Raw genomic sequence first — 14,953 nt, 5'->3', positions numbered from 1 at the left:
CCCGGGTGGGGTCTGAACAGCCTTCATCCAGGGCATGTTGGAAAGCCCTTTCCTCTCCTCATCACTGAGGTGGCTGACCTTTCCTTTCCCACTGTCACTCCACTGGGAAGGTCAGAACTCATTTTAAGAATCAGAATAAACAGTGGGGCCAAAGGCTGCCAGGAACATACTTTCTGCATAGATTGGAAGTTGGCCAGTATTTTCCTGCGCAAACCAAAATTTCCCTGGAGCAGCTCCTCCCCGTTAGGTGTGAAGCCCCCCTAAGGCAATCTTGAATTGATGGAGATTTGGACAACAAAAAGAATATGGAAATCCCTTGGAAATCTGACATCTTCACCTCCTGCTTCCCGTTAGCAGATTCCTTCCCAGGTTTGCTTCCTCCATTTTCCCAGCCTTGCCTCCTGTGTGCCTGGACCACTGTGGATTGAATTTGATGGACTCGTATCACCACAAGCTCAAGTGTGATATCAGGCCACAAAAGATTTGGACCCCCTTCCTCCATCTATTTTCCTGTAAATCAGTCCTTCTCAACTATGGGGAGATTTTGTCCCCTGGGGGACCTGTGGCAGTGGTTGGAGACATTTTCCATCTTCGGTTGCCACACGTCAGGGGAGGGCGTTACTATGCTATCTGCCTCTGGTGCTAGAGGCCAGGAATGCTAGTAAACATCCTCCCTTCCACAGTACAGAGCCTCACAACAAAGAATTTTCTAACCCAGGGTGTCAGTAGTACTGATTTGAGGAGGCCCTGTATTGCCATCAGTGATCACAATACTTCCTGACAGCCCTCCAGGAGCTCCATGGCCATCCTGGTAGCTGGGGAAACTGCTGTGTTCTACTGCAGGGAAACAGGGCCTCTGGTCCTCTGTGTCTTCACTAGTGTCCTGTCTTTGCCACAGGAGACATCCTCAATGATAGCCACGCTGAGGTCATAGCCAGGAGGAGTTTCCAAAGGTAAAGGGACAACCCCAGAGAATCTGACTTAGCCTGCCATGGGGAGCCCCAGAATTTGCATTTCTAATAAGCTCCCGAGCAACACGGATGATGTCGGTATGTGAACCACACTTTGATTAGCCCTGGTCTAGACGGTGGTTCTTACACTTGGTGTGCATCAGAATTACCTATGTTTGTGAAAACTCAGATTGTTGGGCCCTCCCCTGGAAATTCCGATTCAGCAGGTCAGGGGCGGGACCTGGATTTCTAACAAATTCCAGATGATGCTGATGCTGCTGGTCAGGGGCCACACTTTTGAGAATCACTGGTCTGCATCATCCTCGAAATTCCAAATCACTGCCAGTCCCATCTGTCTGCAGTAACTCTTTCTTAATCATCAACCAGCCAGTCTTAGACTTCACCGAAGTGTTTGGTTGTTCATTCTGGCCACACCTTGTGCCCCAATTAGGTACCTTCTCCATCAGCTCCACTTGGCGGCCGCCCTGAAGGAGGATAGCATCTTTGTCCCTGGAACTCAGAGAGGGCTGTGGAAACTCAGGCCAGACCTCTCCTTTGTGTTTTTCTCCAGCCATACACCCTGTAAGTATAGCCAACCCTTTGGATCATTATTACGTTGTCTACTTCCTTATGTCCTCTTATCCTTAGATCTATTCCTCAGAAAAGCTCGTCTGGCTGCAGTGTAGCTGCAGGCAGTGGACACTGCCTTTTTCTGAACGGGCCGTGGTGCCTGACCACTTCTCTATCAAGGAACGACACTGTAGTTCTAGGTTCCCAGTCAGGATTGGGAAGCTTCAAGCAGAAACCCCACAAAGGTCTGAAAGAAGTCCAAAGCCCTGAGTTCTGTAGTAATTTATCCTGAAACTCAGTCCATTCATTCACTCCTTCAGTTATTTTCTGCTACTTGTCAGGTACAATGTGACGTTGGGTCTACAGCAGGGAGTAAGACTTGTCCCTCGCCTAGCCTCATAGAGTGTAGACAGTCATGATCAGTTAAGTTAAATTTTGACGAGTTAAATGGGGACATTCAGGTGCTGTGGTTGCATCAAGCAGGAAGACCAGACTTCGCCTAGAGGAGACCACTGTTTTTTTGTTTTGAAAATGGAGAATTTCTGCTCTCTTTAGATAGCAGCTCAGGGATGGCAGTAAACTTCACTCACCCTAAAACCTTTGGGAAGGAAGGCTCTAACAGTGTTCTGTAAGTATTAAACTTTAAAACTACACATGCAATTAGAGCAGATATAGGTACTAGCTCTGAAGAGACAGAAGAGCTGTCAAGACTTGTCATAATACAAATCCAAAATATAATACAGCTTAAGGAAGGATGAGTCTCAGAAAAGAATCGGTTGAGTCAAAGGCCAGAAAATGACATACAGAGAAAGGCAGGGCTCATCTGTGCTTTCTTACTAGCCCTGGATACCCTGATCCAAGAACCAAAGGATGTTTCTTAACTCAGTGCTTCTCAAACTATAAAATGCAAATGAATGATCTTAAAATGTGGATTCAAATTCATTAGGACTGGGATGAAACCTAAGGTTCTGCATTTCTAACCAAGTCCCCATGATGTCAGTGGTGTTCACCTGTGGACCACACTTGGAGTAACTAGGGCTTGGCTGACCCAGTGGTAGGTGTAGCCTTATGATGGAGAGAGATGCATCTGTGGATCACAGCTAGCCTCACCCACTAATCAGACCACATAGATCAGTGGTCCACTGGCTGGTCTATAGCCAGCTGGGAAAAATCTGGACTATAGTGTGTTTTTCAAAAAGTTTAATTTCTGGGGTGCCTGGGTGGCTCAGTCCTTAAGCATCTGGCTTTGGCTCAGGTCGTGATCCCAGGGTCCTGGGATTGAGCCCCACATCAGGCTCCCTGTTCAGCGGGAAGCCTGCTTCTCCCTCTCCCACATGCCCTGCTTATATTCCCTCTCTTGCTATCTCTGTCTCTCTCTTTCTGTCCAATAAATAAATAAAATCTTTAAAAGTCAAATAAATAAGCTCTTTTTAAAAAAAAATCTAATTTCTTTCCATGAAAAGGTTATGAGATTTTTATCTTTTTATTTTAAATAGTGGTAATTAGGAAAAAAAAATAAATAGCAATAATTAGGATTTTTTTTTAAGATTTTATTTATTTATTTGACAGAGAGAGATCACAGTAGGAGAGAGGAAGGGAAGAGATCACAGAGAGAGAGGAAGGGAAGCAGGCCCCCTGCTGAGCAGAGAGTCCGATGCGGGGCCCGATCCCAGGACCCTGAGATCATGACCCGAGCCAAAGGCAGCGGCTTAACCCACTGAGCCACCCAGGCGCCCAATAATTAGGATTTTTAAAGATCTTAGTTGATGGAATACAAAATTGACCACCCCCTTTGTTGATCTTAAAATCTTCTGGAAATTTTACTGGTCTGTGAAATAAAAATCTAAACCCACCAATCCAACTGCCCTGGGCTAATAGGTCATCTTTTGCACTGCAGTGCCCACGCATGGTTTGTGTGCAGGAGGAAAGAATATTACCTGGAGAATGTAACTGTCTCCCTTTGCATTTATTCCTCATTACTAATTGATAATTTGGTGCCTGGATTAGCTATTTCAGACTCTTACTTGTGAGTTTTATTAGCATGAATCAGCCTCTCAGGTTTAGGCATCTGTCTGGATCAAATCTCCGAGCCTTCAGAGTGGGAGATGGGCCCAGTCAATTCTTCAAAGTCACTGTCCCCTTGTGAGGTCTCTGGAAGTCCGCCAGCCAGCCTCTCTGGCCACAATCCCAGTTCTACATTTCTTGCCTTTCCCACTCAGGTTCTAAAGGCTACAGATGTATTATTTACACGCTTTAGAAAAGCCACACACACTAGGTTAGTGTTTGAAGAAGTAGCTCCCTTCTCCAGGGAACGCTGTGCTTTTTGCTAACCTCTGGTTTACTGTGTTTCTATTTAAGCACAGAGTTGAGTCAGAAATCTCTAACCCAGCACAGGGAAACACCACTTGTGTAATTCACTGCAAAGCCTTTACTGTGAAGATACGCACATAATTCTCTAAGATGGGGAATTTGGGAACATATTTGCCAAATATTTAACCATGAAACCAACCTCCCACTTTTGTTTTCCAAAGCATCTTACAGGATAACATTCTAAAAAATGCACTTGGGAAACTGTGCTCATTGTAAATCAAGGGTTCTCAACTCAGGACAGTTTTGCTTCTCAGAGGCCATTTAGCAACATCTGGGGACATTTTTGATGGCCAGACTTGGGGTGCTATTGGTATCTAGTAGGTAGAGACTGAGGAGCTGGTAACCGTCCCATGATGTAAAGAATAGCCCCCACAAAAGGAATTACGTGGCCCAGTAATAATAATAATAATAATAATAATAATAATAATCAGTATTATGAATGTTGACAAACCCTGGTCAAAGCTATTGTTTCCAAAACTTCCTGTAATGAGCATTACCTGGGATCTTTGTTAAAGTATTCTGCTTCCCAGACCCCCCACCCCCACCCCAGAGTTTCTGACTCACTGGGTCTAGGTAGGATAGAGCCACGAAGGAATCTTACTCGGGAAATTTGGGCAAGTGTGCCTAATCCCAAGTCAGCTAGGAAAATAGAATTAGACTTTGTTTCAGACAGTGGTTCTCCAGTCATCAGAATGACCCGGAGAGCTAAAATATACACTGCTGGCGACCACCTCCAGAGTTTCAGACTTAGCAGGTCGACTGTGGCTTCCGAGAATTGGCATTTCTAACAAGTTCCGTAGGGACATTGATGTGGCTGGTCCTGGGCCCTCACTTTGAGAACCACTGGTTTTTAAGAGGTCCCTTCTCTTGCAGGTGGGGATGCCTCCATCATTCCAATGCTCGAGTTTGAAGATCAGCCCTGCTGTCCTGTCCGTAGAGACTGGGCCAGTAAGCCATCAGAAGCCAGTGGTGACCTGGAAGCTCCTGAGGACACAGAGAGATGTGAGGGCCTGGGTAGTCCTATGACCAAAAAGATGAGGCTTGAGCCCGGGACTCCTGACGGTGTAGCTCAACATCAGAGTTTTGGCCATCAGGAGAGTGGCCCAGTCACACCAGACGTCAGCGGCTCTCATGTTACTGCACAGGAACAGGCCCCTGTCACCAGAACGGCCCCCGGTGATGTCAAAGTGGTGGACATTTATAGAACTGGAGCCAAGTGTGTGCCCGGAGAAGCTGGAGACTCCAGGCAGCCTGGTGCTGCGTATCACCAGGTGGGGCTGCTCCGAGTGAAGCCCGGCCGGGGAGACCGGACTTGCTCCCTGTCCTGCAGTGACAAGCTGGCCCGGTGGAACGTCCTCGGATGCCAGGGGGCACTGTTGATGCACCTTCTAGAAGAGCCCGTCTACCTATCAGCTGTGGTGATTGGGAGGTGCCCATACAGCCAGGAGGCGATGCACAGAGCTCTGACCGGGAGGTGAGCCTGGAGGGGGTGGGGGGGAGGGAGCAGCTGGAACAGCCTTTCCAAGAAGACTCAGAAGATGTCCGAAGAGACTAAAATACCCATACGTTTTGATCCATTGGGTCTATTGCTGGGAATTTGTCCTAAGAAATAATTAAGAAAGTGCTCAGACATTTAGCTGTGTGTATAGTCATGTTTTAAAAAGAAAAGGAAACCAGTGAAATAGTTTAAAGCTAATATTGATGACTATTGGACCTGAAAAGATGCTCATAATTTTTATAAAATTTTATCTTATTATTTCAGTGTTCCAAGATTTATTTATTTATTTATTTATTTATTTATTTGACAGAGAGAGATCACAAGTAGGCAGAGAGAGAGGAAGAAGCGGGCTCCCTGCTGAGCAGAGAGCCCGATGTGGGGCTTGATCCCAGGACCCTGGGATCATGACGTGAGCCGAAGGCAGAGGCTTTAACCTACTGAGCTACCCAGGCGCCCCCACAAGATTCATTGTTTATGCACCACACCCAGTGCTCCATGCAATCTCCGTAATACCCACCCCCAGGCTCACCCAACCCCCCACTCCCCTCCCCTCCAAAACCCTCAGTTCCTCAGAGTCCACAGTCTCTCATGGTTCATCTCCCCTCCAATTTCCCCCAACTCACTTCTCTCCTTCTCTCCATGTCCTCTGTGTTATTCCTTATGCTCCACAAGTAAGTGAAACCATATGATAATTGACTCTCTCTGCTTGACTGATTTCACTCAGCATAATCTCCTCCAGTCCTGTCCATGTTGATACACAAGTTGGGTATTCATCCTTTCTGATGGAGGCATAATACTCCATTGTATAGATGGACCACATCTTCCTTATCCATTCGTCCATTGAAGGGCATCTGGGCTCCTTCTATAGTTCGGCAATTGTGGACATTGCTGCTATGACCATTGGGGTACAGATGGCCCTTCCTTTCACCACATCTGTATTTTGGGGTAAATCAGTAGTACAGTTGCAGGAGATGGTCATAATTCTTAAAGAGCAAGTTTTTTTTTTTTTTTTTAGATTTTATTTATTTGATAGACAGAGATTACATGTAGGCAGAGAGGCAGGCAGGGAGAGAGGAGGAAGCAGGCTCCCTGCTGAGCAGAGAGCCAGATGCGGGGCTCGATCCCAGGACCCTGAGACCACGACCCGAGCCGAAGGCAGAGGCTTTAACCCACTGAGCCACCCAGGCGCCCCATTAAAGAGCAAGTTTAAAGATACAATGAGTTCGTGTTGGTCGTGAAGTATATATGCACATAGTAAAAAAATTTTGGGAGGATATATACCAAGGTACTAGTATGATTATCTCTGAGTTGTGATATTATGGGTATATTTTTTTCTTCTTTGTGGTTACTCTGTTTTCTCATTGTTCTGCCCCGTACATATATATTGCTACTCTAATTTTTTAAAACCATCAATGTCTTTAAAAGATAAAAGACAGGGGCGCCTGGGTGGTTCATTGGGTTAAGCCTCTGCCTTTGGCTCAGGTCATGATCTCAGGGTCCTGGGATCGAGCACCACATTGGGCTCTCTGCTCAGCGGGAAGCCTGCTTTCTCCTCTCTCTCTCTGCCTGCCTCTCTGCCTACTTATGATCTCTGTCAAATGTATAAAATCTTTAAAAAAAAAAAAAGGATAAAAGACAAAGGATGATCACTCAAGTGTGGTTCCCCCATAAGGAAGCGTGGCTAAGCCCAGTTAAGGCTGTGATAAAAGAAGGCAGGGAGAGGCCACCGCTGGGGGGAGGCCTGTTGTGTCGGCTGCACTGCTCCTGAGACCAGGGCCAGGGAACACACCCAGGGAGTGTACCCAGGAGAAATGAAAACATGTATCCACGTAAATACCGACACATGAACGTTCACAGTGGCACGAGTCACACCAGCCGCAAAATGAAGCTGCCCAGATGTGCATCAGCTGGTGAACAGATCAACAAAAGGTAATAGATTGTTAGATCATCAGCCCCAAAAAGGAGCAAAGACTGGCCAAGCTACCACATGGACAAGCCTCAAAAGCTCCATGCTGAGTGAGAGGAGCCATGTAGCGTATGAATTCATGGAGCGAAATGTCCAAAATGGGCAAATCCAGAAGTAGGTTGGAGGGTGCTGGAGAAATGCATGGGAAGTGACCGCTGATGGGTGCTGGGTTTCTTATCAGGGGTCAAACATGATAAATTCAGATTATGGTGACAGGCACAATTCTGTGAATATAGTAAAAAACAAACAAAACCTTAAATTGTACACTGAGAATGGATGAATTCTCTGGTATACAACTACAGCCCAGTATGATGTTTTCAACAAAAGCACTCCCAAGCACTATGCCCAAGACATTTTCGGTGTTTTCCGTGCTTTCCCTAGTCTGTCTGCTCGGTTCCAGAGCAGCATCATGGTAGCCTCTAGATGGTGTGAAAGACCCAAGAGGGAAAAACGAAGCTTGTCTGTTACAGGAGAGCTTTGGTTTCTGGTGTGTTTGGACGATTCCCTAGGAAGAGATACTGACGAGTTAATATTGCTCTTTGAGGGTTTGCAGTCTTTCAAAGCCAGTACCAGGACTGGAGTTCACAGTGTCCCTAAAGTTTCTGAGGGGTGGTGACTCAGCTAATCCTTTTCACTTCAGAGAGATAGGAAGGAGATTCAGTTCTTTCACACCCTCTCACCGAGACTCAGGGGCAGGGAAGTGGTCCCCGGGTGTAGACACTGTCTTCCAGAGGACCATGCTGAAACTGAGTGCATTCTCCCTCACATTTAGGTGTCAGAACGTCTCTGCGCTACCGAAAGGCTTTGGAGTTCAAGAAGTGAAAATACAGCAGTCTGGTTTACTGTTTGAACAGAGCCGCAGCGCAGTACAGACAAGAAGGGCTGATGGCTCGGGCCGACTTGCTCCTTGTGGTGCAGGTAAAGTATCTGCCCTATTCCACTTGCCCTGGAGTAACTTTTGCACAGATCATGGAGTGGCCCAGAGAGGGGCTGCATTTCCCAGCCCAGGGAGACAGCTTCTGACCCGAGTCCTCAGTAGCGGAGGCTTGACCACACTGAGTCAGGATCGTGCTCTGCAAGACACCAGGCAACTTACTTTTCCTGTCTTAGCCTCAGGCTCTTCATCTCCAGATAAGAACATCATTTCTTAATTAATTACTTATTAATTGTTAATTAATAGAATTAAGGAATTCTATTAATTATCAATATCATTTCTTTAAAATTAATCCAATTAATAAAACGGGCAGAAGGGATGAACAGACATTTCTTTAAAGAAGACATCCAGATGGCCAACAGACACATGAGAAGATGCCCAACGTCACTCATCATTGGGGAAATGCAGATCGAAACCCCAGTGAGCTATCACCTGATGCCTGTCAGAATGACTAAAATCAACACAAGAAACAAGTGTTGGCAAGGACGTGGAGAAAAAAGAACCTCTTTATACTGTTGGTAGGAATGGTGGGAATGCAAACTGGTGCAGCCACTGTGGAAAACAGTACGGAGGTTCCTCAAAAAATTAAAAATAAAACTACCCTATGATCCAGTAATCACACTAGGGGTATTTACCCTAAAAGTACAAAAACACTAACTGAGAGGAATACATGCACTCCTATGTTTACTGCAGCATTATTTACAGTAGCCAAGCTATGGAAGCAGCCCAAGTTTCCATCAACTGACCAATGAATAAAGATACTGCTCAGCCATAGAAGAAAATGAAATCTTGCCATTTGGAGGGACTTGGATGCAGCTAGAGTGTATTATGCTAAGCAAAATAAGTCAGGCAGAGGAAGACATACTGTATGATCTCACTCATATGTACAATTTAGGAAACGAGCAAAGGGGAAAAAAATAGAGACAAACCAAGAAACAGTCTTTTTTTTTTTTTTTAATATTTTGTGTATTCATATGACAGTGCACAAGCAGGGGGAGGTGCAGAGGGAGAAAAAGAAGACTCCCTGCCAAACAGGGAGCCCAATGTGGGACTCGATCCCAGGTCCCAAGGATCATGACCTGAGCCAAAGGCAGACACTTAACTGACTGAGCCACCCAGATGCCCCAAGAAGGAGAGACTCTTAGCTCTATAGAACAAACTGATGTTACCAGCATGGGGGGAGGGGGGTTCAGATGGGGATTACAAGAGTATGCTTATGAAAACAATGTGTCAGGGCACCTGAGTGGCTCAGTGGGTTAAGCCTCTGGCCTCAGCTCAGGTCATGATCCCGGGTCCTGAGATCGAGCCCCACATGGGGCTCTCTGATCAGCAGGGAGCCTGCTTCCCCCCTCCCCCTCTGCCTGCCTCTCTGCCTACTTGTGATCTCTCTCTCTCTCTCTGTCAAAGAAAGAAAGAAAGAAATCTTAAAGAAAAAGAAAGAAAACAATGTGTCATTTTCTTATCGGTATTGTTACAAGGATTAAATGAGAAATTCTGTTTCCATGCGCTGCTGACTGTATGTCCAGCCTGTAACAAGTGCTTAGTGGTTATTGGGTCTTAGAATGAAGATGATGAATGATGAACCTCTTTATATCACTGTATTCTGGAGGTCGGGCATCAGAGTGGCAGCCATTGACTCTGTTTTGGAGAGAGAGGGAAGTATTTTTGTGAAAAGACTTCTGACATTCACAGGAAACTGAGGAATTTTAGCTAGAATCTTGTCTTTTCATAGCCATCAGCTGGAGCGCAGTTCCCGAGCAGCCGCTGGATGTCACTGCCAATGGCTTTCTGCAGGGAACAACGAAGAAAGCCATCAGGTGCCTTCAGGCCAGGTAAGCAGGTTGAGGCAGGAGGAGACGGTGGCCTTGCAGGCACCCTTTACCACTAATTCCAGAACATCTTCACTGCCCCGAAAAGAAGCCCTACCCCTCTTAGCAGTCATTCCCCCGGCCCTACTCCGGCCCCTGACATCCATGAATCGACGTGTTGTCTCTGTGGATTTGTTCTTTCTGGGCATTTCGCTGTGTAAGGTCATACAGGATGTGGCTTATTTTACTTAGCGCAAGGTTTTCAAGGCTCATCCGTGTCGTAACATGTATCAGTCCTTCATTCCTATATACCATTGTGGTATTTTGTGGGGGTCTGCCTGCTGCTTTTTGTTCATCAGTCCTTTTGTCCGTGGCCATTTGGGTTATTTCGCTTTTGGGCTATCAGAAATGGTGCTGCTGTAAACATTTATATAGTGAGCTCTTAGGTGGGCATATGTTTTCAATTCTCCTGGGTATACCGTGGCATGGAATTGCTGAGTCCTGTGATAACCTTGGGGGTTTTTTGCTTTTCTGCTTTTTGGAGGAACTGCCAAAAATTTTCCGTAGCAGCTGCAGCAATTTGAACTCCCACCAGCAGTGTATGCATCTCAGTTACCCTACTTCCTTTACGACACTCGCTGTTGCCTATTTCACTGGAACCACTCTAGTGAGCATGAGAGCTGTCTCGTGGTTTCGATGCGCCTTTCCCTAATAACTGTTGGAGCTTCTTTGATGTTGAGCATTCTTTCGTATTTTATTTGCCATTTGTGTATCTTCTCTGGAGAAATACCTATTCTGATCCTTTGTCCGTTTGTTTATCTTTTTATTGTTGAGTTGAAACATTTCTTTGTATAATCTGGATGCCAGTCTTTTTTCACATATGTCTTTGAACATATTTTCTGCAATTCTGTGGGTTATCTTTTCACTTTTTGAAAGGGTCCTTTAAAGCACGGAAATTTTAAAGTTTGATGAAGTCCGTTTTATCTGTTTTTTTCCTATGGTGGTTTGTACTTTTAGTGTCGCAGGTAAGAAACCATTGCCTGATTTCCCAAGGGCCTCATGGCTCCAGGCCATTGTTTGCATCTCTCAGGAGACCAGCTGTTAGCCACTGACCAGAGTGTGTTTTACCTTCAAACCTCAACTCAACTACCACTGCCTTCTGGCTCACAATTACCGTCCTCTTCAAATTGCCACAGTGCTGTTCTGCAGCTTGTTCCAGTATGTTGGCGCTCTCTGTTGACCGGGAGCACCTCACATTCCCGTGCTCTCTCTGTCTCCAGTATCCACATGACTTTGGACAAGGCCAGTTGCTCTCCAGGCCTCCATGCTGCATCTCTTGTCAGATGAGGATACTGGAGTAGATGATGAGATCTCTGACGGGCTGTAGATGTCTCTCCGTTTAGAAGGCAGACTCCGTAAGGGAGGAAGTGGAAGGGGCAAGAACAGAAACCTTACGGTTCAAGAGACTGATGTCTAATTCCTGGTTCGCTTCCTCCCCAGGGTGTGACCTTGGGCAAATTACTTTACCTCCCCAGAGCAAGGGGAACTAAAAGTATGTTTAGTTACAAAAAGTATGTTTCACCCACGAATGTGGTGAGAAGTGCTGGCGAAGGTAGTGCAGGCTTACAGCAGACATCTTGTTAAGATTTCCCCTTCCCTTCTTCAGAGAAGCTTCATATTCTGTGTGGAAGAGTCAGTTTCTTCTAAGGACTCCCAGGTTTTCTCATGGCTCACGCCCTCATGCTGGCATCCTGGAACCACCTTCTTTAGAACTGTGGGGAACAGGAACGTGGACTGGGATGTTAGAGACATTTAGTATACTAATACAATATAGGAAGAAAATATTTCATTTAAGTCTTTGTGTTCTTTTACACACAATGCAATAATAACAGACCCTCATTTTCAAGAGGTTTCATTTTACTCTTCCTGTAAGTGGCAGATCCTCTTCCCTTCCCAGAGGGTCCCAGAGAGATCATTACATGCCTCACTGGATTATAAAAGAAAAGGATGAGGAATTAAAAAAAAAAAAAAACCCAGAAAACCTAAGTGCACCTGAGTTTCTTAAAGATAAGGCTAGATTAAGAATACCAACGTTGGGGCACCTGAGTGGCTCAGTCGGTTAAGCATCTGCCCTCGGCTCAGGTCATGATTTCCGGACCCTGGGATCGAGTTCTGCATCAGGCTCCCTGCTCAGTAGGGAGCCTACTTCTCCCTCTACCTCTGTCCCTCCCCACTGCTCATTCTCTGTCTTAAATAAATAAATAAAATCTTAAAAATTAAAAAAAAAAAAAAAAAGAATACCAATGTAGAGGGTACCTGGGCAGCTCAGTTGGTTAAGCGTCTGCCTTTGGCTCAGGTCATGGTTCCAGGGTCCCGGATCGAGCCCTGTGTTGGGCTCCCTGCTCAGCGGGGGGCTGCTTCTCCCTCTCACTCTCCATCTGTGCCCCCTCCCACATAAATAAAATCTTTTTAAAAAATAATACCAATGTAAATGTGTAATCTTAAAGAAAGTATACTTGCGTGTATAGCTTTTCTGGCTTCTTGATGCACCAGCCAGCAATGTTTTTCCTGAGGAAAACCTAATACCAAAAGTGTAATCCTTGCTGCTGAAAGGAACCAGGGCTCCCTAGAGAGTGGCAGCTGCCATGATTGCTATGGAGGGTTGCTGTGCTCCTCAGATGACCCGAGTGGGGATTACTGAGTAGGTCTCGTTGACAGAGGAATAACTAGTGTGGCCACTTGTTCTCCTGTTGAATAGATCTTCAGAAAGGTCTTATTTCTCTTGAGGGAGCTCTGTTTCAGCAGAGGAGAGATTCCCAGCATCTCTCTTCTGTCTTTATAGGTATATGTACCTTAACATTACTCACAAGGCCATTGCCTTAGGTTGGAAACATTGATAAGAGAAAGGGCTATTTGTTCCTCCCGAGGGAAAAATGTTGGAACCATTTACAGACCTGGTCTCCAGAAGCTGTTAAACTCATTCACACTGATGGCTTCTTACGGTGAACCTGGAGGCCTTGACATTGCAGTACAATGTTGGTGGTAAACTGAATCCATTAGGACTCCTTCCAGGGAGGTTTAAGTGATGCGTTTCTTTAACACACCTTGATGGGGAGCTGTCTCCAGCTCCGGATAGGCATGGTTGATTGCTAAGGCTTCTTGTTTTGGTGAATGAAAGTCCTTTGTATGCTTCATTCACGCTCTGTAAAAATAAACCCAGATGTTCTCACATCTCCCAGTGGCCCCTGGGCTGTAGCAGAAATTTCAGGAGCTCACCTATCAGTGTTTCAAAAGGAAGCCGGAGCGTCAGGCAAGACACTAGTTTATTTTTGATGTTTCTTCTTTACCTATTCTGGGTAAGGGTGGGCAGCGCAAATGTTGAGTCTGTAAGACTCTCTAGACTTCTTCAACAGTAAGATGTATGGTCCTGTCCCCTAGAATGATGAAACAGACTCAGAAATACAGAACAAACTGGTGGTTGCCAGAGGGGAGGGGAAGGGTTTGGGATGGGCGAGAATCGAGGAAGGGGATTAAGAAGTACAGACTTCCGGGGGTGCCTCGGGGGCTCGGTTGGTTAAGCCTCTGCCTTCAGCTCAGGTTATGATCCTGGGATCGAGTCCCACATGAGGCTTCCTGCTCCTTGGGGAGCCTGCTTCTCCCTCTACCCCTCCCCCAACTTGTACTCTCTCTTTTTCTCTCTCTCTCTCAAATAAATAAATAATATCTTTAAAAAATAAAAGTACAGACTTCCATTTATAAAATAAATCAGGAGGACGAAGAGTACAGCATCGAGGTACAATCAGTAATCCTGTAATAACTTCATGTGGTAAGAGGCAGAAACTGTGTTTACTGTGATGAGCATTTCATAACATAAATAATTGTCAAATCACTGTGTTATACACCTGAAACCAATATAACACTGTAAGTCAACTATACATCAGTTTTTTTAAAAATCACCATGGGGCACCTGGGTGACTCAGTTTGCTAAGTGACTCTTGATTTTAGCTCAGGTCGTGCCCTCAGCGTCCTGGAATTGAACCCTGTGTTGGGTTGTGTGTACGTGCACGCACCTGTGTACTTTCTCCCCCCTCTCTCAAATAAATAAATCTTTAAAAAAAAAAAAATCACCCTCTTGGAGGTCAGCTACTACAATGCTATTTTAAGTAATTTCTTTTTATTGCATTTTCTGCTCACTGCTGTTGTGATCAGTTTTTTGTTTTTCCCTGTTGCAGCTAATGTTTGTATCCAGCAACCTTGTTAACTTCTTATTCTCCTAATTTATCTGGGAATTCTGTTGCTTTTTTTTTTTTTTCTTTTTCAAAGTAAGCAATCTTTTGCAAATATTTCCTTTCCAACCCTCCATTCCTTTCATTTATTTATTTTTCCTTGATGTACTATCCTGGCTAGAACTGACAGTCTGCCAATCATTGGCAAATAATGACTTTAGTTTTTGTGTTTTTATCCTTACTCCTTTTATTTCTTGTCTGACTGGCCAGAAGCTTCTGGGTAACATGGGATAAAAACAGTGCCCTTGTCTTACTCCTGATTTTAAGGACATGAATTTGCTGCAGGTTTTTATAGACATCCCTTACAGCTGTAAATATTGTCTTCTTCCTAATTCTCGTTTGCTAAATGGTTTTAAATCATTCTGTGGATGTTGAATTCTAACAGATGCTTCACTGCATGTTTCTTCTCACAAAAAATTTTTTAAAGATGTTATTTATTTATTTGAGAGAGAGAGAGAGCATGAGAAGGGGCAGGAGCAGAAGGAGAGGGACAACAGATTGCCCTGAGCACAGCGCAGCGGGGCTCGATCATGACCTGAGCCAAAATCAGGAGCCAGCCCTTAACCAACTG

At 45.2% G+C, this 14,953-nt stretch overlaps 1 protein-coding gene across 12 annotated transcripts in view; it reads left to right on the top strand.

The window, feature by feature from the left end:
• The window catches only part of ADAT1 (adenosine deaminase tRNA specific 1), a 48,752-nt gene that overhangs the window by 3,893 nt on the left and 29,906 nt on the right, over positions 1–14,953 (top strand). For 7 of the 12 annotated variants that reach the window (XM_045076322.1, XM_045076323.1, XM_004753967.3 and 4 more), the window contains 5 exons: positions 899–953; positions 1,402–1,532; positions 4,764–5,364; positions 8,127–8,272; positions 10,021–10,120. In XM_045076322.1, the coding sequence (XP_044932257.1) occupies positions 899–953; positions 1,402–1,532; positions 4,764–5,364; positions 8,127–8,272; positions 10,021–10,120 (1,033 nt within the window). Of the gene's footprint in view, position 1; positions 954–1,401; positions 1,533–2,075; positions 2,149–4,763; positions 5,365–8,126; positions 8,273–10,020; positions 10,121–14,953 lie in introns of those variants that run through there. The other 5 variants (XM_045076326.1, XM_045076327.1, XM_045076328.1 and 2 more) reach the window with 3 other exon arrangements.

This window comes from Mustela putorius, unplaced genomic scaffold (assembly GCF_011764305.1).
Source record: "Mustela putorius furo isolate JIRA1106 unplaced genomic scaffold, ASM1176430v1.1 tig00000174_pilon_pilon_pilon, whole genome shotgun sequence".
Taxonomy (NCBI): Eukaryota; Metazoa; Chordata; class Mammalia; order Carnivora; family Mustelidae; genus Mustela; species Mustela putorius.
Note: the sequence above shows the minus strand (reverse complement) of the source record. Positions and strands in the feature narration are given on the sequence as shown.